Raw genomic sequence first — 22,979 nt, 5'->3', positions numbered from 1 at the left:
GAAATTATTAATTTATAATTATAATGTTAGACTTAATCACGAACATTTATCACTGGACCTTTACATGAAAAGCTTATCACTGTTCAATAACAAATCCTAGCTCTTAGTTGACTATTTTATGACTTGACTATAAAACTTTTATTTCATTATATAATTTAAGATACCCATTTATGTTAAAATTCTAGCTATCATACAAAGAATAATTTTTTACCATTTTTTTCTCAAAGGGTTATAATTCGAAGATTGTGAAAACATATTTAAATTTGTCTTCACTTCCACACAATTTAAAACTTTTGTAACTAAATTATGTGGTGGAGAACTTACTACACTACGCAAATTTTGACAAGGTCCAAAATCAATTTTAAAATTGACAAATTCTTCCTCTACCTTACACATTGTGATATGCACATTTTTTTTTTTTAAATTATCTTTTATGTTCAAACTGAAAATTAAAAAAAAAAAACTGAAATAGATTACTGTATTCCAGAAATTAAATTTTATTATGAAAATATAGTTCCGAAATGTGAAAAATATATTTCAAAAATAAATTTCAAATATTTTTAAAAACGTGTTATGGAAAAAGAATTCTAAAATTCATAAAAGTGTTTTGAAAATTCAATCTAAAAACATGTTTAAAAAAGAAATTTCAAAAATATTTATATATTTTTTTATTTAAAGATATTTTTATCATTTTATATAAAAATCAGGTGTTGATCATGTGCATATGGAGGTGTTGATCATGTGCAAGAAATAGTTGCATTAAAAATATCTGGCTCTTTACATATAAACCATATACAGACAAATGGAATACAAACAAATATTATTCTTTTTTTTATTATTTGGAACAAATGACTGAATCAAGAACCACTTTATTGCAAACTAAATGAAAAACCATGCATCATTTAGGAAAAAATAAAATAAAACGAATCATTATAACTTAGAGAGTGCAATTTTACATAGATCCTTTCTTAGTATCTTCCCTGAAGCATTCTTGGGTATGGAATCAACAAATGCTACACGCCTTATTTTCTTGTATGGTGTAACCTGAAACCAAAAAGTAGAAACATTATTTATACCATAATTATTTAAAGCTTAAATATGTTCCAAATATTGACGGAACCAATTTTTAGATACCAAAATAATTAGTTATAATAATAATTAAATTAGAGACTATTTTAGAAATTAAAAAAAAAATATTTTCTAAATTAGTTTCTATTATTGTTAAATAGTTTTTAAATTGGTATCTAATTAAGGGTTTAGGGTTTAGGATTTTTAAATTGGTATCTAATTAACAATCAAAGTTTTAACTACCAATTATTTAGTTTCTAAATTTGGTAGTAAAAACCTTGGTTGCTAATTAGATACCAAGAAACTATTTAACAATAATAGAAACTAATTTAGGAACCAAATTTTGTTTTAATTTTTAAAATGGTCTCTAATTTAGTTACTATTTCAACTATTTATTTTGGTCTTTAAAAATTGGTTTTTATTTTATGATTTTCTTGTAGTGATTTTTCAGTGTATTAATTTAATATATTTTTTAGTGCTTCAAACAAATTTTACAGAAATTACTCCTTCCAAAAATACAATTGTCTCCTCTAATCCTTTAAAAATATCCAGAAAAATAATTTTAATAAGAAAAATGATATATTAATAACTTGTTGCGGTGCACACTTTTTTTTTAAAAAAAATTCAATTTTTACATGACAAAAATATATATTTTTTATATCATTAATAACAATTATATATTAGGTTGTAAGTATTATTAGGGTTAGGGTTTTAATAAACCCTAAGTATCATTACTGTTTTAATAAACCATCATTCTATTACTATTACTGTTAATTATTGTTAAGGTGATACATCAGTGAGTTTCATTTGTGATTAATAAATTGATTATAAGATTTGACAGGTATCATTGCAGGTGTTAAATAGGGTTTCATTTGTTATTTATTGTTTTCATAAATGGTGGAAGTTTGTGAGAATTAATAGATTAAAATTTGAATGTGCAGAAGAAAGCAAGTAATGCAGAAGGGAAAAGGACCTGTTTGGCAACAAAATCAACAACTTCTGCGGCGCCAAGAGAACTTTGAGGTTGTCTTACAACAAACGCCATGGGCACTTCGCCTGCTTCATCGTCAGGGTATCTGTTAATCATTCTCAAGTTTATTAGTTCTTTCTCAGATACGTATCTGTTTGCCAAACACAGGTTTTTTTTTTTTTTTATCTTCCCAAAATAAAAGAAGCTTTTTTAAGGTAAATTTCTCCAAAAAGAAAAAAATTTAAAAAAAAAGAAAAATTGATCTATAAACGAACCTTATTCCGTGTATTTGTGTTAATATTTTATATTAGTTCTTATTTTTTAGAAAAATATATATTAGAACTCGGAAGAGAAATAATTTTTGCTAAACTATGACTCATGAAGAGATAAAACAATTTTTATAGTTGTGGTCTTTTAAAAAAAATTTGTCAGAGTATTATTTATTTTTTAAAAAAAGATATCTTTTAGTTTAAGTTTTATTCTCTTTTAATATGTATATGTTTTTTTTAAAGGGAAAATTATTTTCTCTTTAATATTTTAAATTGATATTATTTTTAATCATTATGAAATATTTTTAACATCTAAGACATTTACATCTTCATTGTGAAACTAAACTTTTAGAAAGTATATCTTTTAGTTTGTACAGGAAATTCTTTTAAGTTTTATTATCTTTTGATAGGTGTATGACTTTTTTAAAAAGAAGATTATTCTTACATGTATTATAAATTATCTTATTTTTAGTTAATATAAATTTTTTAATATTTTTTTTTATGTTTAGATAGGTGAGACTAAATCCTTATGAGTAGTCAAATATTAAGATAGACTCAATAATTCACTAGAATAATAAATTTAATATCATATTAAAAAATTGATTTAAACTTAATTTATTATGATAAAATCAAATTTTAAGAGAAAAATTTGCCCTATTTAAAGTTATCGATATGTGATTTCTAAAAGAGACAAAAATAAGAAAGCTAATAGTATATGTAGAAATGAAATGATTAATTAAATGAAGACAAAAGTATTGGATATAAAAAAAAAAACTAGCGTCCAAATCTAGAAAACAAAAATTCCATTTCTTATAAGGACAAATAAAGATTATGTAGTGGAGAATGACATTGAATTGTACAATAATTCAATAATATTGTAGAAAACAATTGAATTTCCTTTTTCTTCCACCTACTTTTTGTCAATATATAAATATATAACACGTGGTATTAACATGATGATAAACCATAAAAATATACCAGAATCAGATTGGAATAAGGTACTTTTCTAGGAAGAGGAGTGGGAACTGATTAATTAGAGTACGTTTGGGTTCATTTTTTTATAAATATTTTTAAAATAAGAAAATAAAAATTATACTAGATTTTTCCAGAATTTGAAATTAATTTATATAAATTTTAAAATAATATTTTATGATAATCTGATTTTTTGATAAATTTATTTTAGTTTATATTAAAAAAGTTTTTAAAAATAATATACATATATATAATATTTTTAAAACTGATATATTCATAAAGATCATGTTTTTTCAAATATTTTTTATTTGATTTTAAAAGGAGGAGTTTGTTTTCCTTTTATATTTATACCTTCTATTTTATATTTTACAAATTAAGTAAATATATATATATATATATATTACTACAAGAAAATTATGAAATAAAAACTAATTTTAGAGACAAAAAATAATTAGTTGTTATAGTAACTAAATTAGAGAACATTTTATAGACTAAAAATTTTTTTGGTTTCTAAATTAGTTTCTGTTAAATGATTTTTAAATTGGTATCTAATTATCTACTAAAGTTTTATTTACCAATTATTTAATTTTTTAAATTTGGTAGCAAAAATCTTGGTAGTTAAATTAGATATCAACTTACTATTTAACAATAATATAAACTAATTTAGAAATCAAAAGTTTTTTTAATTTCTAAAATGATCTCTAATTTAGTCACTATAACAACTAATTATTGCTTGTATCTAACATTGGTTTGTATTTTCTGTATTATATATATATATATATATATATATGAATTCGTGTTTATTTTAAATATTTATTATTTAATTATTAAAAGGAGTTATTTTTTTTCTTTTATATTTGTAGGTTTTAACAACTGATCATTGATAAGTGTCTCTCGACTATATTTCATATTTAGTAAGTGTAACAAAAGATTTTTTTTTGTCTTCAATGAAGAATTTATATTTTTTTTTTCTATTTTTTACCTTAAAAAACAGAAAAAAAAACAGTTTTGGCTGTTAAAAAATTAAAATCTTACGGAATAACAGCAGCATCAGTTATGTCTGGGTGAGATAGGAGCAACTCTTCTAGCTCTGCCGGAGCAACCTGCATCGTACAAAGATAACTATTATTTGTAAAAGATAAATTTTAGAGGAAAACTTTTAACTAATTCATATGTGATTCATTCTTTTTAAGTTACACTTATTGTACTAATGGCTGAATGAGAAGAGGGACAAGATGGTTTCACAAGTGAGGATAATCACTACCTTAAGGATTTATCTACATTGAATTGCACAAGTCTTTTAGGGTATAACATGTATTTCTCAAATGGTACCAAACTAGTAAGGAAGCTTGTAAAAACGAAGAATTCAATATAAGAAGAGGGGGAGAGTGTGTGAAAGTGTGATTTGGAAGATAAGAGATACAACTAAAGATGATTTTTTTACTAATAATTAGATAAAAAAACGAAGTTTTACTCTGTGATTTAATTAAAACTCATGTTACCTGGTAGCCCTTGTATTTGATCAACTCTTTTAACCTATCTACAACATACAAGAAACCATCATTATCGAAATAACAAAGATCTCCGGTTCTTAACCACCCATTCACCAAAGTGGCTGATGTTGCTTCTGGCTCATCAACATAACCTGCTCTAACACAGTCCATGCATGCTGTAAGCAAACTAATAATAATAATAATTCAATTTTCTAAATCAAATTGAGTTAATCAGTTTTCATTTATCTGATTTATTTGTATTAAGAAGTGAACTTTAAGTCTAACTCAACCCCATAAAACCAACTCAATAAGGTGAAGTTTGTACCCACTTATATACTATGAAAGACTCTAATCTCTAGTCGATGTGAGATCTCCAACACACTCCTTCAAGACTGTCAACTCGTGCGTGAGACTATATATATTATGGGTGGTCCGATAGCGGAGGCCCAACACAAACAATCGCTAGAATAAACTCGAAATGACTCTGATACCATATTACAAAGTGAACTTTAAGCCTAACTCAACCTCATAAAACCGGCTCAATGAGGTGAAGTTTGCACCCACTTATATATTATGAAAGACTCTAATATCTAGTTGATATGAGATCTCCAACACACCTGTCACGCCGAGACTGTCAACTCGTGCATGAGACTATATATTATGGATGGTCCGATAGCGGGTGACACAAAATGTCCAACACAAACACTCGCTAGGATATGTTCAAAATGACTATGATACCATATTACAAAGTGAATTTTAAACTGATTTTATGGGATGAATTAGGTTTAAAGTTCACTTCGTAATAATTTGTAAGTAAACACATGAAATTTATATATTATAGTAACACATGAAAACACAACGCCGACAAAAAAAAAAAAAACATGAAAACACGACAGAGTCATGCATTAAAGTTACCTTTCATAACATAAGGTCCTTTGATCCATAGTTCTCCCTTTTGACCAGGAAGCATGAGTTTCCCTGTTTGTGGGTTCACAATTTTGGCTTCTATGTCTGGTTTCAGTCTACCTGCTGTTCCCACCTGATTAGCCTCCTCCGGAACGGTTCGGGTAACTGCACACTCAGTTAAACCGTATCCCTACATTATTTACATATCAGATATTCAATTTCTGTAATTTCTTCATTTACAAACACTCCATATATATAAACAAATATTATTCAAACACAATAATAATAACTCATGAATAATATTTAAATATATATATTCTACGTATTTCTCTCATATATTATTATTCTTCAATATTTTGGTGAACCGTTCAGATCTATAAACATCAATATATTAATTAATATTGATGATACTCTTGAATATCAAGATACAATATTGGTGAAATGTCAAAGTCCTTAAAGACATTTTATGAAAATGTAATATGTATTATTATTGTCCTACTTTTTGCATGATTAATTTCTTCACAATTATTAAAGATTATAAAAGCTTAACTTCTTTAAAATATAAAATTAGCTTTATGTATAAATTAACTTATAAAATTCTCTTATATAAGTTTTTTACTTTTTTTTTATTTATCTCTTGTTAACTTTAACTATGAAGAAGTTGATTTCCTTTTTCTTCCAAAAATACTTATATATGTATGTTACATTATATCTAGTATATCTTATAGTCTTATAAAACGAGTGGATTTTTAGTTCCTAGTAAAATATTTCGTTATTTCTTGTAATTTTAAAAATGGATATTATAATTTTAATTCCTAATATTATATTAATTAATCGTAGATGTATTGAATAAAATTATAAATAATTATTTAAAGTAAACATATATAATGTTGGCATTCATCATCCCAAAAATCTCTTAAAATTCGTAAAATAAAGATTATTAATCTATTTTAAATATATAAATTAAAAAATTTGGAAGATGAAAATTAAATAAAAATAATTAACTAGAAATAATATCAAAATTTACACAGTTTATAAGAACAAAAGAAATAATTTCAAAATTTATAAAAATAAAAAAATTAGAAGCAAAATAAAAATTAGTTACTTTTATTGGATTATATAATTATTAAATAAAAATCAATTTTAAATTAAAGATAAAAAATAACTATTCACTAAATTAGATACTATTTTAGATACTAAACAAAACTATTGCTATTTAAAGTATTATTATTAATAAAATTTATAAACTAATTTTTAAATTGATATCTAATTAGCTATCAAGATTTTTAGTTACTAATTTTATAATTTATTTTATTAATTCAGTAGATTTTATTATAAATTAAATATAGTTTATAAATTTTATTAATAATAAAAACTACTTTAAATACTAATAAATTTTTTAGTTTCTAAAATAATATCTAATTTAATTAATATAGTGATTAATTATTTTTTATTTCTAAAATTGATTTTTATTTAATTATTTTTCAATGATATATATATATATATATATAAAATTCTTAAATATTTAAAAAAAAATTATGTGTTGTATTGAAACACGTATAATAAGATGATTGGTAATAAGAATAATAATGTGCTTCTACTAGTTTTTGATTACGCAGACAGATATAGACATTTTAATTAAAGAAAAAAAAACACCATTTTGTATTTCTTTTATTAATTCTATCAATAGTTAAATTAACTACAGATAGCATCAATAAAACTAGGGTGCCATTCGTCAACGAAATATATATATATATATATATATATATATATATATTTTATTTAAAAAAAAAAAAATTACGTAACGTTGGCTAAGCCAACGACAGGGACAACACAGTTTTAAATAAATATTAAAATTCAATTTACAAATATCAACTTGACTAACGAAAAAAAGTACTATTATACATTTAATTAAATAAATATAAAATATATATAATTAATATACACTAAAAAATAATTCAAATTAACATAATAGACTGTAACTTAAAAATTATTTTTAGATAACACAATTACTTACAATCTACCTTAATAACATTTATTCTTTTAGCTGGAATATAATTAACTCGAACACTATTTTTCAATTAGGACAATTATATTTTAGAGAAATAATTTTATGAGATATTAATTTATTTTTTGTGGGTTTTACTGTTCTACAATATTTTTAAGTTTTTTTTTTTTGTAATTTTAACTTCAATATAAAGGTCTTATAACACTCTCATTAAGGTTTTTATTTGGTTGCGGATATAACTATATAATTCTAAAATAGAAAAATAATTTTTTATTCTTATGATCCAATATCTTATTTAAGAGACCTAATGTTATTTAGCAATGAAAATAATCTTATGACATAAACTTTTTCTTTTACAGGAACTCTTAAGCAATTATAATTATCCATTTTCTTGATAATATTAGATGAATTCGTATCTTTTCTAATTATTGTTTTAATATAAAGATTTATCATCCTTCTATTTTAACAAAATAATATTCACATTCTTCTACTTTTTAAATAAACATTATTTTATCTTATGTTTATAAAAAATAACATTCACTTTCCTTATATTCTTATTAAAGTTAAAACTCACTTTTCTTTAGTTTGTTCAAAATAATCATACTAACAAAAACTTAAAATAAAAACTATGAAATTTAAAAATTAAAGTTTTAAAGATAAAAAATTAAATAATTTTTATAAAGAAAAGATAAAAATAATATTAGTATAGATATAAGAGATGCAAGTATCTGGTAATTAAAATATAAGGAATGTCAGTGTTATTTATTAAAGATAATGTGAAAGAATATGTCTTTCAAAAGTTATAAAGAAAATGTAAGTGTACTATAACCTTTTGAAGATGATAAATACATATACACATTTCTTATCTTTAATTTTTTTTTAATCATCATCTCATTTGACTTTATTTTTTTTTATCTAATATTAGGTAAATGTTAAACTCATTTGATTATTTAAACATGTTGTTTGTGCGAAATATTAAATTTGAAGTCATTTTGACTTTTTTTATAATAATATTATTGGAACATAGTATTGATAATGGCTAATCACACTCAGAAACCTTTTTTTAATAAGTTTTCTCTCAATCACGTTTTCGCCATCCTTTTAACTCAAAAGCTTTATAAAGGAATGAGTCTACCTTGTTCGGCTTAATTTGAAAAGACATACACTAATTAATTTTCATTTATTATATCTCAATCACTTAGTACATAAATAACAATATTAAAGGTTTTATATAATAAATCAATGAAAATGATCATCATGTAAAGTACTTTTATTTAGTTTTATGATAATTATTCCAAAATTCATCACCTAGTATGATCTCTAATTTATGTTTGCCGTGAAAAATTTATTGACTTTTATAAATTGTGTTATGGAAATCAAAATAATAATGCCTTTATTTAAATAGTTACATTTTAATTTAGTAAAATAATTTATACTATATTATCTACTACCTCTACTCTTTTATGAAAATAAAATTATTTAATTATATACTGAACAAAAGCTTTAAATAAATTTATTTAATGTTCTTCATATTATAAAATAAAAATAAATTATTTAAAAACACTCCATATTTATTTGAATTACATTTAAGTTTAAACATAAGAATATTTTTAGGATAGTTAAAATAAATAAAATTGGAATAATTAAAATTTTATTTATATTTAAGTTGGACTTTTTTTTTCTCGGTTTATTTTTAAGTCGAGAACAAGTAATTAACTGTTAATTAAAATTAATATAATAAATTAATTTTATTTATATTTAAGTTGGACTTTTTTTTTCTCGGTTTATTTTTAAGTCGAGAACAAGTAATTAACTGTTAATATAAATGTTAAAATTAATATAATAAATTAATTTATTTCCTAATCTAGTTATTAGATAAAATTAAATGTTTTTCAATAATTTTTATTGATTACAATGGAAAAAATAATCTATTTTTTAGTATTAACTGAAATAATTAATCAGCCTACCTAACAGTAAAAAGTAGAGTGATTTTACTATTAATATTTTGTGTTTGAATTAAGAATGGATGAGAAGATACAATTTGATAAATGATACTTTGAGAATAATGAGAATGTATATAATTATTGATGTGATTATTTTTTATATAAATATATATAATAAAAAATAAATTTATAATTAAATAATATAAAAAAATATTAAAATAATAATATTAAGGATTATAATATGATTATATAGAAAAGTAGGATTATTAATATTTAGACGGACAAAAATGAGAGATGATTTGACATCAGAAATAGTAAAAATATACACCTAACACCCTAAAATAATAATATTTTAATTATTTTTATTTTATTTTTTAATTTAAAATATTATTATATTATTATAAAGAAGTGTGAAGTGTTTGTATTTTACTGGTTGTTTCCCTATCAAGAAAAAGTTTTCCAACAAAAATAGTACACAAAAGTTATTGAAAACACATAGGGTATGTCTGTTCATCTTTATGATCATCAAAAAAAAAAAAACGAATTTCATTATAGTTATAGATCATAAATAAATAAAAACTATTTTAATAACTAATTATATTAATATTAAAATTGTATTAATATGTAAAAATATGTTTTTTCAAAAAAAAGAGGAAAATAAAATGCAAAATTGAAAGCAAACCTTACCTGCATGATATGGACCTTGGGGAATTTGGTTTTGAAAGCCTCGTGGATTTCCTTCCTCAGTGGAGCTCCACCGCACACGATCCCTTCCAACGACGTCAACTCGTATTCGTCTGTCACTCTGTCTTTCGTCAAAGCCACCACTAGTACCGGCACCACCGTAATGTGCGTCGCTCGGAACCTCTCCGCCGCGCTCAGCATTCCCCTCAAACTGAACCTCTCCATTATCACCACCGTCTCCGACAGCACCATCGCCCCTAGGCTGAACGTGAAACCGTACACGTGGAAATACGGCACCGTATAGAGGAACACCGCGGGTTCTGCGCGCTTCGTGCGGACCGTGTCGTATCCCGCGGCTATCGCAGTTAGGTTGCGGTGTGTAAGCATAACGCCCTTCACCTTCCCCGTCGTGCCGGAAGAGTACAGAATCGCTGCCACGTCGGACTGAGTCACCGGCGTGGTGGAGGGGATTGGACTCAGAGGCTGAATCTTAGTCCGAGTGAGGGAGTCGAACTCGGGCGAGTCGAGGAGGACCGTGCGGACATGAAACTCACGTGTTTTTTCCGCGATTGAAGTCACTGCGAAGACGATCGCAGGTTTGCTGAGGTGGAAGAGGCGCGTGAGCTCGAGGCGTGTGGAGAGAGGGTTCGCGGGGGAGATGACCACACCGAGGGAGAGGAGCGCGAAACAGAGGATCGGAACTTGGAGGATGTTTGGGGAAAGAACGAGCGCGGTGTGAGATTTTGATAGTTTGAGAACTGTGGCGAGGTTGGCGGCTAGGTTCTCAGCGCGGTGGATGAGTTCTTGGTAGGAGAGACGGTGGCCGGAGGTTGAGTCGATAACGGCGGTAGAGGAGTCCGGAAAGTGCGAGTTGCGACGGAGGAAGAGGATGTAGGAAGCGGCGGAGATGGTGGCGTTGGGAGGAGGGAGAATAAGTGGTGGTTTGAGGCTGTGGAAGGTTCCGGAAAAGGGATTGAAACCGGACCTTGGATCTCTGACAGGTGGGAATGTAGTTGCCATCTTTTCCATCTTCTCCATGTGAAAGAAGGTGCTCAGATGAATTCTCTCTCGATAATGTGCACTCTCATGTTCGTCGTTTGGAACGTTTTTTCCACTTTCATTCTCCAACTAAATATATTATTCCAGTATTTTGACGCGTGTAACACATGGGAATATTTTAAATATTTTATATTTATTTAAATCATAATATTAGAATTTAAAATAATTAATAAATTACATATATTTAAATAAATTTATTTTCTAAAATGTAATATATTAAATTATGTACTGGGATGACCGATTCACTTAGTGAGTCGATCAGGAACTCAACCAATCAACCATAATGAGAAGGTCACGTGATGAGATCGACCCATGACGACGAGTCATGGGTTGACCAAGTCAGTGGGGTTAATCCACAATTAAAGGTTGTTTAACACAACCCTAAATATGGACCAACCTTGTAAACCAGCCCACCAATGAAGGTCCATTAAGGTAATATAAATAGTACAAATTCCTAGAACCATATACGTCATTATCTACATTACTCTAACAACCGAGAGTGCTGACACCCTAACTGACTTGAGCGTTGGAGTGCCTTCTGCAGGTACCATCCCAGGCCTGTGAGACCAGATGACCGAGAGGAGGAACATGAGAATAAAAAAAATAACGTTACATTTAATATGGTATTAAATATGTTGTACGATAATTATAAATCAAAATTACATAAATTATTAATTACACAATGTAAATATATATATAATGTAAAAAAAACAAAAGTATTATGATCCAAAATAATCATCTATAGAGGATATAGCATAGAAAGGAAATACATAATATAATTATTTATTAAGTATTATTCTGATATTAGTAAAAAACAATAATTGTAATTTATGTTGAGTTTAAAAATAGTCTTGAATTCCAAATACATTACAATAAACCTTCAATCAAATCATTTTCATAATGATAACTCGAAAGTGTTGCCATGTATGTTCATCATCTGTCTCAAAAGTAATTTTATATCATTCTCCTGAAGTGAGTATTCTCTGCAAAAAAATTTCCATCCACTTTCCAATTTGACAGTCTTTTTTGAAATATTTCGGATTAGAACTTTGCATTCCACCTGTTCGTTTGGATCATGCAAAGTTACATTTTGAAATGTACCTCTTCTTATATAAATTGCGAAAGGCAGAGGAAAATCCTACACAACAATAAAAAGTTAAATATTTGCATTTGTGAAAAAAAATGCATTTTCATTTAATATATTTAATAATATATATAAAGCGAAAGTATCTTATAAAAAAATACCAGATGACTTGCTATGCTCCGGGAAGCCGTCAAAGTTAGTGTAAAATGCACAAGTGCATGATATGTTAATGAACTTCAATTTTCAATCTCTAGAAAGAAGTGTACGATAGTATCTTCAGACAACGTATCCTCAGATATTGTTACTTCAAAACAGCTCTCCCCACGTAACAAAAGAGAATTTGATGAGATCCTTCTTTTAACATGTACAAGTTACACATTTCATCACAATCGTAAATGATCAAGGGATTGTGGAGGTCCATATTATAACGTACCTTGAATATATTTCCTCTTTGATCGGCAAGGGTCCATATAATATCAAATTTTGTACCAAATATTATTCCAAAGGCTCGGTCCACAAAAAAATATTCTATGATAATATAAGAATTATATGTGAATGCAGTCAAATATTAGTTAACCCTAAAACAGAAAGAAAGAAAAAAAGATATGGAGAAATTCTTTTGGAAACTATTTGGTTGAAAATAAATATGAGAACATACCTTCGAATGATCTATGATGCTCTTGAATGTACTCAGTGTTTCTCTGCTTATGATATCTGTTGGGTCTGTGTTGTTCATTTTCTTTTGTTTAAACCTTAATGAAGCACTCAAGTGATTTAACAGAGGAAAATAGTTCAAAAACTTTTTAGAAATACAAACTAATAGTGTGATTGCTGAAATGTGTACTATTTATAAATAATAAGTAATAAGTAATAATTAATAGTTTTTATGACTATAAAAGAAGGAAAAAAGGTTTAATATCTTGGTATTGTAAATTTTTGGAAATGACAGTTATAATAAATAAATTGCTATTTTTTTTTATTATGAGTGAGAACTATAGACAACCATAGAAAAGAACATTAGTCAATGAGTTTAAAATGCAAGAGTTTGAAAAAGTCTTTAGAAGTACGCTATACATTTTACTGTGAAATGACCAACTTTTAATGAGTCAACACATAAATCCAATCCAGCATAGCACAATGTATGTCTAAAAAATGCACCATAGAAATGATGTTCATACTTTCTTTGTATTGAAATGATGCATGAAATTTTTTGGAAATGACCGTTATTCTAAATAAATTACTATTTCGGATTATAAATGATAAGTATAGACAACCATAGAAAAGAACATCATTTCATTATCAAAATAATGAAATAATTATATAAGATCTATAAAATAAAATAAAAATGAACTAAATATACCTTAAACATTCTTGGTAACCAAAAATGAGCTCCGATATGTTATTTTCATATATGTATGTTTAATTCATTTGATACTTGCAAAACATAAAGCATTAGTAATCTTTTAGATACAATGTCCATGACGGACTAATGAAGAAAGTAATTTTAGAAATGAAATATTTATGTCGCTGCCTTTTACATGTTAACCACATAGAAAATGGTAAACACAACAAGACAAAACTTAAATTATATACTAGTACATGTATGCATAATTTTGGAAAACACTGTATGTTGTTTTCATATTATTAAATAAAGACTTTTAACATAGGAAATAGTTCAACACTTATTAACATGTCTTGAATTATAGAAAATACTGTTACAAAATAATGCAGCAACTTCACTATTTTTGACCAACTCTATTTAACGCTCAATCCATATAACAATTTATCATCAATTTCATGGAAAATGTAAAATAATTTCCAAAACAAAATAAGTGAGATGTATTGTTAAATTTAAAGTTTGATAACAAAAGAAATACTCAGGAAAAGAACAAAACATACTAAAGAAAATATAAAATGGACTACATAGCTACTTTTCTTTAGGTGCTATAATATGGGTGTTGATCAATATTGTATTTAATATCAACACATCTCAATTCGCACAACATGTTAAGTGCATTATTGCAAAAAGTAAAAAATAAAAGAGAAATCTCAATATAAGCCTGGACAATTAATAAAATCATGGAACTATTTTAAATTATGGGGAATGATTGAGTACCTGTCACAACTTTTGTCTCATTACTTTAAAGAAATATATAGTTGAAGTTAATACTTACAAAATCTTCATCAAGTGAGCCATTTAGAAACGCAGACTTGACGTCCATTTGGTGAATTTTCCATTGCCTTTGTGCAGCTAAAGCAATGATTAATCTCACTGTTTCCATTCGAGCTACAGGGGAAAATATTTCTTCGTAATCATAGTCTTCTCTTTGCTCGAATCCCTTTGCCACCAACCTTGCCTTGTATCTATCAATCTCACCATTTGCTTTCACTTTAATCTTGTACACCCACTTCACATTAATTGCTTTGTGTCCTTTTGGAAGATTAGTGAGCTATAATGTATTGTTTTTTTCAATCGCCATCAATTCTTCATTCATAGCCTCTTGCCATTTGGGGTGTTGAATGACATCTGCAAGTCTCACGGATTCTGAATCTGCAAGAAAAGCAAAGTGAACTAAATCTCCATTGTCATCAACTTCATCATCAAGATTTACTTCGCAATCTTGAAGGTGTACAGGTTGTCGTTGCTGCCTTCTTGGTCGCTCCATCATAGTTGCAATTGGATTTGCAACTTCAGGTTGAATTACAACTTCAGATTGAATTGTAGGTGCTTCAAGAGTGACTCCATCTTCCACATCATCGAATGTAAATATATTGTTTTTTCGAATCCATTTCAGTTGCTGCATTCCATTGCCATTCCTCATTTTCGGCAAATGTAACATCACGACTGACAATCACCTTCTTTGTCATTGGATTGTACAATTTGTATCCCCCATGCTTATATCCAATGAAAATGGTCTTCACTACCTTATCATCCAACTTCGATCTTGCTGCCTTGGGGACATGAGCATAAGTAATTGACCCAAATACCTTCAAGTTTTGCACATTGGGTTTGAATCCGCTCCATGCCTCAATCGGAATTGTGTTAGGAACACTCCGAGTGAGTGATCTGTTTATCAAATATACCGCACATGTTACGACCTCCGCCCAAAAATAATTTGGCATACCTTTCGCTTTAAGCATTCTCCTCGCCATGTCCATTATTGTTCTATTCTTTCTCTCGGCAACTTCGTTGTGTTGAGGTGTGTAGGGACAAGTTATGTTATGCTGCAACCCAAGTTCTTCACAATGCCTTTTGAACTCATTAGACTTGTACTCACCCCTTCCATCACTACGCACCATCTTAATTAGTCTGTCACTCTGTCTTTCAACAAATGCTTTAAATATTTTAAAGCAGTGGAATACCTCATCCTTGCTTTTCAATAGATAAATCCAGGTTTTCCTTGAAAAATCACCAATAAAGGTTAAAAAAAATACTTATTACCTCCAATTGATGATATGTTCATCGGGCCACAAACATCAGTATGAACAAGCTCCAAAGGAAATTTTACACACCAAGGCTCCTTAACAAATGGTATCCTGTGATTCTTTCCAAAAATGCTAGCCTCACACAATTGATTAGGGTGATGAATATGGGGTAAGCCATTCACTAAATTTCGTTTGGAGAGATTTTCCAAACTCTAAAAATTTAAGTGCCTAAATCAAATGCCATAACCATGATTCATTATTCATTATTGCATTCAAGCACTTGAAATCACCCATATGAAAATCTACTAGAAACATGCAGTTTTTTGATAAAAAGATTTTAAGAATCAAATACCCCTTTTTTTTATAAAAAATTGAGAATTTATTTTCAACTATGTGCATCACGTAACCCTTTTCGGCCAGCTATCCCATACTCAACATATTACTTTTCATATAAGGTACATAGAAAACATCATAGATGTACCTGTGATCACCATTCTCCAATGTGATAAGAATTCGCCCTTTTCCAGTCACCGGAACGAACCTGCCATCACCGAATTTCACTTTTGTGCGAAATGAGTCATCCAAATCTACAAACAGCTCTTTCTGACCCATATATGATTCGTGCAACCTGTATCCAAATATCATGTCTGGTTGTTTGGAGTTTCATTTGATCTGGTTGTCATTAATACTGCATGATCCTCTTCATCTTGTTCGTGATTACTATCTTCTTGAGCACAATTGGCAGCATGATTATCACCTTTTGATATACACTCATTTGCATAATGGCCGCGTTTATGACAGTTATAACACTCCACATTTGATTTATTATAAATGCATCCTCGTCCTTCGCGATCACGTTCTACGTGCCAAGAGTTATTTGAACTTGGATTGTGATTGGAACCAATGCTATTTTGCTCAATGCCTCCATGATTCTGGCCACCACGACCTTTGCTGGAATAGCTACCACCACGTCCCTATCCTTTGCCTTGTGAACTATCGTGTTTATGATAGGAGCTACCAATTGAGGCTTGTGCTTGTAAAGCCTGTTCAATTGGTTTTTCAATCTTATTGTCATTCGTCTGTTGCTCATGCGCTCATAGGGAACCAGACAATAACCTTACTGTCATTGTTGAAATGTCATTGACCTCTTCAATTGCGGCAACAACATGCTCAAATCTGGGAGTTAAAGATCTCAAAATATTCTCCACCTTTGCCTGCTCCGAATGTGTTTCACCCTTGGTCTTTATCTGATTGTCAAGGCAAAAATTTTATTTATATAGACATCAATAGTCTCTGTGGTTTCCATCTGCAGCAGTTCATATTGGCGTCTTGGGGTTTGAAGACGCACCTTCTTGATCTTGTCATCACCTTTATAATTGGTTGACAAAATGATCCAAGCCTCACCTGTAGTTGTTGCTCCTTCTACCTGCTCAAATGTCTCATCATTCATCCCTTGATGGATGACATACAAATCCTTCTTTTCCTTCTTCTTCTGGTCACGATGCGCTACTTGTTAGAATATATGGCCTTAAACAAGAGGGCGAGGGGGTTGAATTGTTTATAAAAGATTTTTGCAAACTTTGAAGGTATAATGAAAGCCAAAGAAGAATTATAGAGAAAAGAATCAAGGAAACAAAGACCTAAAACTGTTTTAAGATGATATAAAAAAAAAAAACAATCGGTTGTTTATACCAGTTAGAACTTAAACAACTTAAAAACATAATTTAAAGAGTTAAGGGTAAGAGATAAACACACAAGCAATTTATATTGGTTCATTCTTACACCAAGAGCTACATCAAGTCCCCAGAAACCACTGGGTAATCCACTATGCAATCAAAATTAGATTACAAACACCACTCACCAAAGTAGTGACCTTGAACCCATGAAGAAACACATTACCTTTGGCAAAACACACCAAGAGTGTTGATCTTGAACACCTCAAGAACACACAACACTCCTTGGCAACACAACTACAGAAATATAGTAATTAAGGAAGAAGGGAATAGAATACACCTGGGTATTACAAAGCTTAAAGTTCAGAATTACAACTCAATCTTATTCCGCACACTTAAGAATGATCCAAAACTCTTTCAAATCTTGGAAAAACTGTTTTGATAAACTCTTTCTCTTACTCCAAGATTAGGAGCGTAAAACCACTTTTATATAGACCAACCAAGTGGTAAAAAACATTTAATAAAGGAGCCAAGGTAGTTAGAATCATTTAAAGCATATTAAAACCACTTAACAGAATTTTGTTAAGGTTTTCAGAAAACAATCGATTGTTTTGTCGAAACAATCGGTTGAATTGACTTGACAACAAAGTCAAGCTTTTCAAAACCTTTTCAAAAACTGCTAAGGTAAAACAACCCGTTGTTTCAAAAAACAACCTATTGAAATTTCAACAACATTTTAGAAAATTCATCTTTTCAAAAGGTTAAAGATTCAAATGAACTTGGATCATCTTAAGGAGTGAATTAACAAGTTTCAAACAACTAGACAACACATACACACACACCTAGCAGCAAGGTCTTCAAGCTTTCCTCTTGGATTTGGAGACACCAAAGCATCTTGTTCAACACTAGTTGTTGCGCCTAAGTTGCATTATCCGCTAATGCAGACACTACACTCTCAACGACATCCCATAACTCATGATAATCAAACAAAACTCTCATCTGCACACACCACCGATTGTAATTTTTTCCATCAAGGATAGAGACTGATAATTGGGTAGAGTTCATGATAACAGAATGGCTCTTGATACCAATTGTAGAAACTAATTGAAGAAAATAATAGAAGACAAAAGGTTGTAGAAACAGATTGAACATAATTGCACAATTTTGCAAAACTGCTGAACTGATTCATTCATTTTGATTTACTTCAATAATATATATAATAAAATTACAATTACTAGAAGATATAAAATAGGAATACTAATAGCCCTGTAAATTGACCATTAATGCAATAATAACGGTAAAATAGTTTAAGGGTAATAAAATCAGAATTAATAACCAACAGTTTCTACATTAAGACGAAACAATTCAAGCCAAATGCTCAACTCCATTCTTGGCAATTGACATATGATAGGGTTTAGATAAATGAACTCTTCTTCTAGCCTCATTCATGCTCCATGTGCATCAATGGTCGTTTCTCACCATTAATCATTAAGTATACTATCAAACCAATAGAACTTGAATTTCAAAGAAAACATGCATTGATAAATAACAATAACTCAAGAAATATAACATTGTTTTCCAATTCCAACACGATAAGTTTAACAACTCAAGGTAAATCTTACAATGAAGCACAAGGATGATAAACTAAGAACAATAAAAAGATGGATCTCTGAATGTTGTTGACCAATTTACGCTCTGGTTTTTTACCTTAATATTTGTCTTTGTTTCAACCTCTAGGCTCTCTTTTGAGCCTCCATGATCTCTCTATTTATAGATTTTAGCGAGGAGCTCAAGAAGATTCGACATTCACTCGTCATAAAGTCATTTTTCTCAATGGATTGACTTTCTTTACCTTAAAAAACTTTTTGGATTTAACCCCCTTTTAGGCTTCGACAGATTCAGAGGTCTTTTTGGTTTTGAAGGGATTCACTCAAAGCCAAGCTTAGCACAATCCTTTCTAAGTTATGAAGTCTTCTTTAAGCTTAGGATTTGCTTCATGTCAAGCCTAAGTGGATATGAAAACTCTCATTCTAGGTTTAGGTTAGTTTCAAGCCCTTTCTAAGAAAATCCAAGCTTTTTTTCATTGTAAAGGTATTTTTTTGCGCAACCCTTTTGAATTCGCTTAGCTTTCTAAAACTCTGTAAATTTAGATCCCTCTCTAATCTTAATATGCTTAGTGCATGCTTTTGGCACTCAACATTTTGGAGGTTTTTCAGTACTTGCTCTTTGAAGTCAATTCCCCTAGCCTTTTTCCATGCACTGAGAGGATTGGTCATTTTTGTATCCTTCTATTTGTTTGCTATTTTTCCTCTTTTTCTGCCATATTCCTCAGATTCTTCTTATCCTTTTATTCTTGAGTCAAGCTTTGCTTTATGGGAAATTTCATGTTTTTCATATGGGTTTTCCATATATTTTACTCATTATGCATACTTATTTTGCTATGAATTTTACAACCATCTAACCTTTATCAATCAACAACATTATCATTAGGATAATCAACAGATCATTAACAAATAATCAGCTTAATCATCAACAAGATCATTAGTAGGATCATTAATACGAGCACGAACAAATAGGTCAGTAACCTCTTATGAATAAATATCTACACATACTGATAGTTTGAAATTCTTTTTAGTTTGTGAAAGTTTCTATCAAAAAATTTAAGTGTTCTTGTGCTGGTGACTCTTGGTTAGAGGTTCAAGGTTCTATCAAAGTGTTGCAGCTCTGAGAGTCCTGTTCCGAACTTTTGTGTCTGCAATTCAGGTGCTTTTGTTTCTATCTTTGTTCTTTGTAAAGGTGTTTGTAATTGTTCTTCTTGATAGGGTTTCAAGAAGATAGGGTGATGCTGAAATAAGGTTTTTCAGCTTGTGTTCTTTGTTCTTGGAGGGTTCAAGAACCAAGAAGTGTTTGTAAAGATTGTTTTTTCTTTGTGAAATCTGTATTCATGAGTGAACCAGTATAAAAACTGTGTGTGCTTTTCTTCTTCTTTGATCTCTTCTTTAAATCTGGAATTTGATAATCTGTTATGAAATAAATCTGTTGTTTGAAAATTGAATCTGTTGTTTCTTAATAGTTGTTGAGTTAAATCATATACAGTTTCCTAAAAAAGGAAGTATCCTGCTTAAAATTCTTTTAGTCTACAATTGCTGACTAAGTAATACTAGTGTTTAAAATTCAATTAAGCAATCTTGTTCAAAATTCTTTAGTCTTTGAAACTGGTTTTAAAATTTCCTGAAGGTTGCTTGTCAAAATCTATTTCTGCACTGAATATCTCTCAATTGGATTGTTCTTTTTAATCTAATGTGTGTTCGGTTTTGTAAAGTCCGAAAATAAATCCATTAATTCTAAAACCAATTTGTTTAATTTCTGGGAGTGCTTATGAAATCAGTAAAATAAATCTATTTTACTCTGAATCAATCTGTTCTTTTGTGTCAGGATTTCTAACAACAATATTCTTTGCGAAAATTTTATAAGTTTAATTCACCCCCTCTTGAACTTAGACACTACTTAACCCAACAACTTCTTACCTAGGCGAGTTTGACGAGAAAAAATCCAACTTCACTGGATTGAACTCGGCTGGGCGAGTCTAGGGCAAGTTCCTCTTGAGAATGAAAACCAATCTTTGTTGTCAAACTCGCTCAAGAGAGATATTGCTCACTCAAGTTTCACGAGAATAAATTAAAAACTTTGCTTTCAAACTCATTTAAGTGAGCCTTTGGCGAGTCTTGAACGAGTTTGAGTGAGTTTTGACTAGTTTTCAATATTCCAACTTTGTCTTTTCATCTTGTTTCTAACCTGTTCATTTTCCTTTAGCCCTTTTATCTCTATTTTCCTATATAATATTGAAATTAACACAAATTTGATATTATAATCACAAAATATGTAAAAAGGATTAACTTCATAAATTAGGGGTTAAATTATAGCCATTTTATGAATAAACATCCATAAGTGTTTGTCTTTTAGTATTAAATATTACTAAAATATGACACTTATTACTCGCTCATCAACTTCATCTCTTTCCTGACGCTTAATAAGGAAATTTTTACTTTTTAAGCTCTATATGTGTCTTTATGTTCCGTTGAGAATTTCTGGGAACATTATTAGTATCAATGCACATTATATTTAACAGAATAAATCATGAGTATCATTGCAAAAATATCTCTTATAATATCCTTGAATTATTGAGACCTTCTATTCTCATATTTTTCACTATAAATGTTTTTCAAATACTTTCTGAGTTAACACAATATTTAAACGTTAAAGCATAATCTCAATTTATCCTAGATATGTTTTTCACTAAATATATTGTGAAAAACTCTTTTATATAGAAAATGCTCATACTATTTTTTCAAAGGTTTTCAGTTAATGCAATGTTCGTATAAAAGCTTTCTAATACAACCTTAAACTTAATAGTGAATGCACAAGTATATTCGAAAATATTTATGATCAATATGGAAAATGTTTTTCATTCACAAATTAAAACACATGGTATTTGAGATTTTCATATTTCTCCGTGTTACGTTCATAAATACGAAAACTTTCCAAAATAATTTAGCCATTAATCTTATTTGAAAATAATGTTTTCTTTTATTTAAGAATATCAAATAATGTAAGAGTTTAGTATGGACATTTCTCTATCATGGTAAACCATCTAACGGGTATAAGATAATAAGATCGTCTTATGTGTGAAATCTCCAGTGATCGTCTAGCCTGCTCTTAAGCACATGCTTTGAGATCGTCTGCCTTGTGATATCCAAAGGGACCACTAGCGAGATATTCTGATGTATCCATGCACTAAGATTGCTTGACACGGTTCTTTGATATCATTTGACTCAGTTCTTTGATATCATCTGACTCAGTTCTTTAAGATCATCTAACAAGACCTTCTTATCAAGATTGTCTGATCCATTCCTGTGAAACAGTCTAATGGGTCTTTTCCTATTTGAAGCTTTTACTTGGACAACGTTCCTTGTTCCAAATGATTCTCTTTAAATCATATAGACACTTTACGACTTTATTAACACTAAATGAAGACTAGATCGTCTACTATGCCTTTACTAGACTTTCTAATGGATCTATTCAGTGTGAGATCATCTAGTGAGTCTTGTTCATCTTCTCTAATGTTTTTTCCTAATCTTAGACTGAATATGAATGAGCCTTGTTATATCATAAAACATCTTATTGTGTTTTTTTATAATAAAGCATATAGACTCTCATATGAGACTGATTACTGGGTGATAAACCGTCTAGTTGTTACTATATTGTCTATTTACTTAACAAATTTTGTATGACGAAAAATACAATGTTTAGGCTTTCTTTCCTAGTTCAAATAAACTTTCTCTCTAATAAGGGTGGCGTCTTTTCAGTGTATAAAATAGTTGGGTTGACTCTCCTAGTTAGTTGGATAAACACTTTAATTGTTCT

General features: G+C 28.9%; 1 protein-coding gene across 2 annotated transcripts; it reads right to left on the bottom strand.

The window, feature by feature from the left end:
• Nucleotides 1-733: 733 nt before the first annotated feature.
• Nucleotides 734-11,457, bottom strand: LOC137837131 (4-coumarate--CoA ligase-like 9). 2 transcript variants are annotated; one of them, XR_016520605.1, is made up of 6 exons: nucleotides 10,317-11,451; nucleotides 5,688-5,843; nucleotides 4,782-4,924; nucleotides 4,315-4,382; nucleotides 2,042-2,144; nucleotides 734-1,044 (listed from the first exon to the last, which is right to left on the bottom strand). XR_016520605.1 is itself a non-coding variant. In XM_068646000.2 (6 exons), the coding sequence occupies exons 1-6, from the start codon at nucleotides 11,349-11,351 to the stop codon at nucleotides 931-933; spliced, it is 1,644 nt and encodes a 547-aa protein (XP_068502101.1). In that variant the 5' UTR covers nucleotides 11,352-11,457; the 3' UTR covers nucleotides 734-930. The 2 variants fall into 2 exon arrangements, 1 of the variants encoding a protein (XP_068502101.1); XM_068646000.2 differs by having other exon boundaries at nucleotides 5,688-5,868; nucleotides 10,317-11,457.
• Between the last annotated feature and the right edge of the window lie 11,522 nt (nucleotides 11,458-22,979).

This window comes from Phaseolus vulgaris, chromosome 4, assembly GCF_051622355.1.
Source record: "Phaseolus vulgaris cultivar YP4 chromosome 4, ASM5162235v1, whole genome shotgun sequence".
Classification (NCBI taxonomy): domain Eukaryota; kingdom Viridiplantae; phylum Streptophyta; class Magnoliopsida; order Fabales; family Fabaceae; genus Phaseolus; species Phaseolus vulgaris.
Note: the sequence above shows the minus strand (reverse complement) of the source record. Positions and strands in the feature narration are given on the sequence as shown.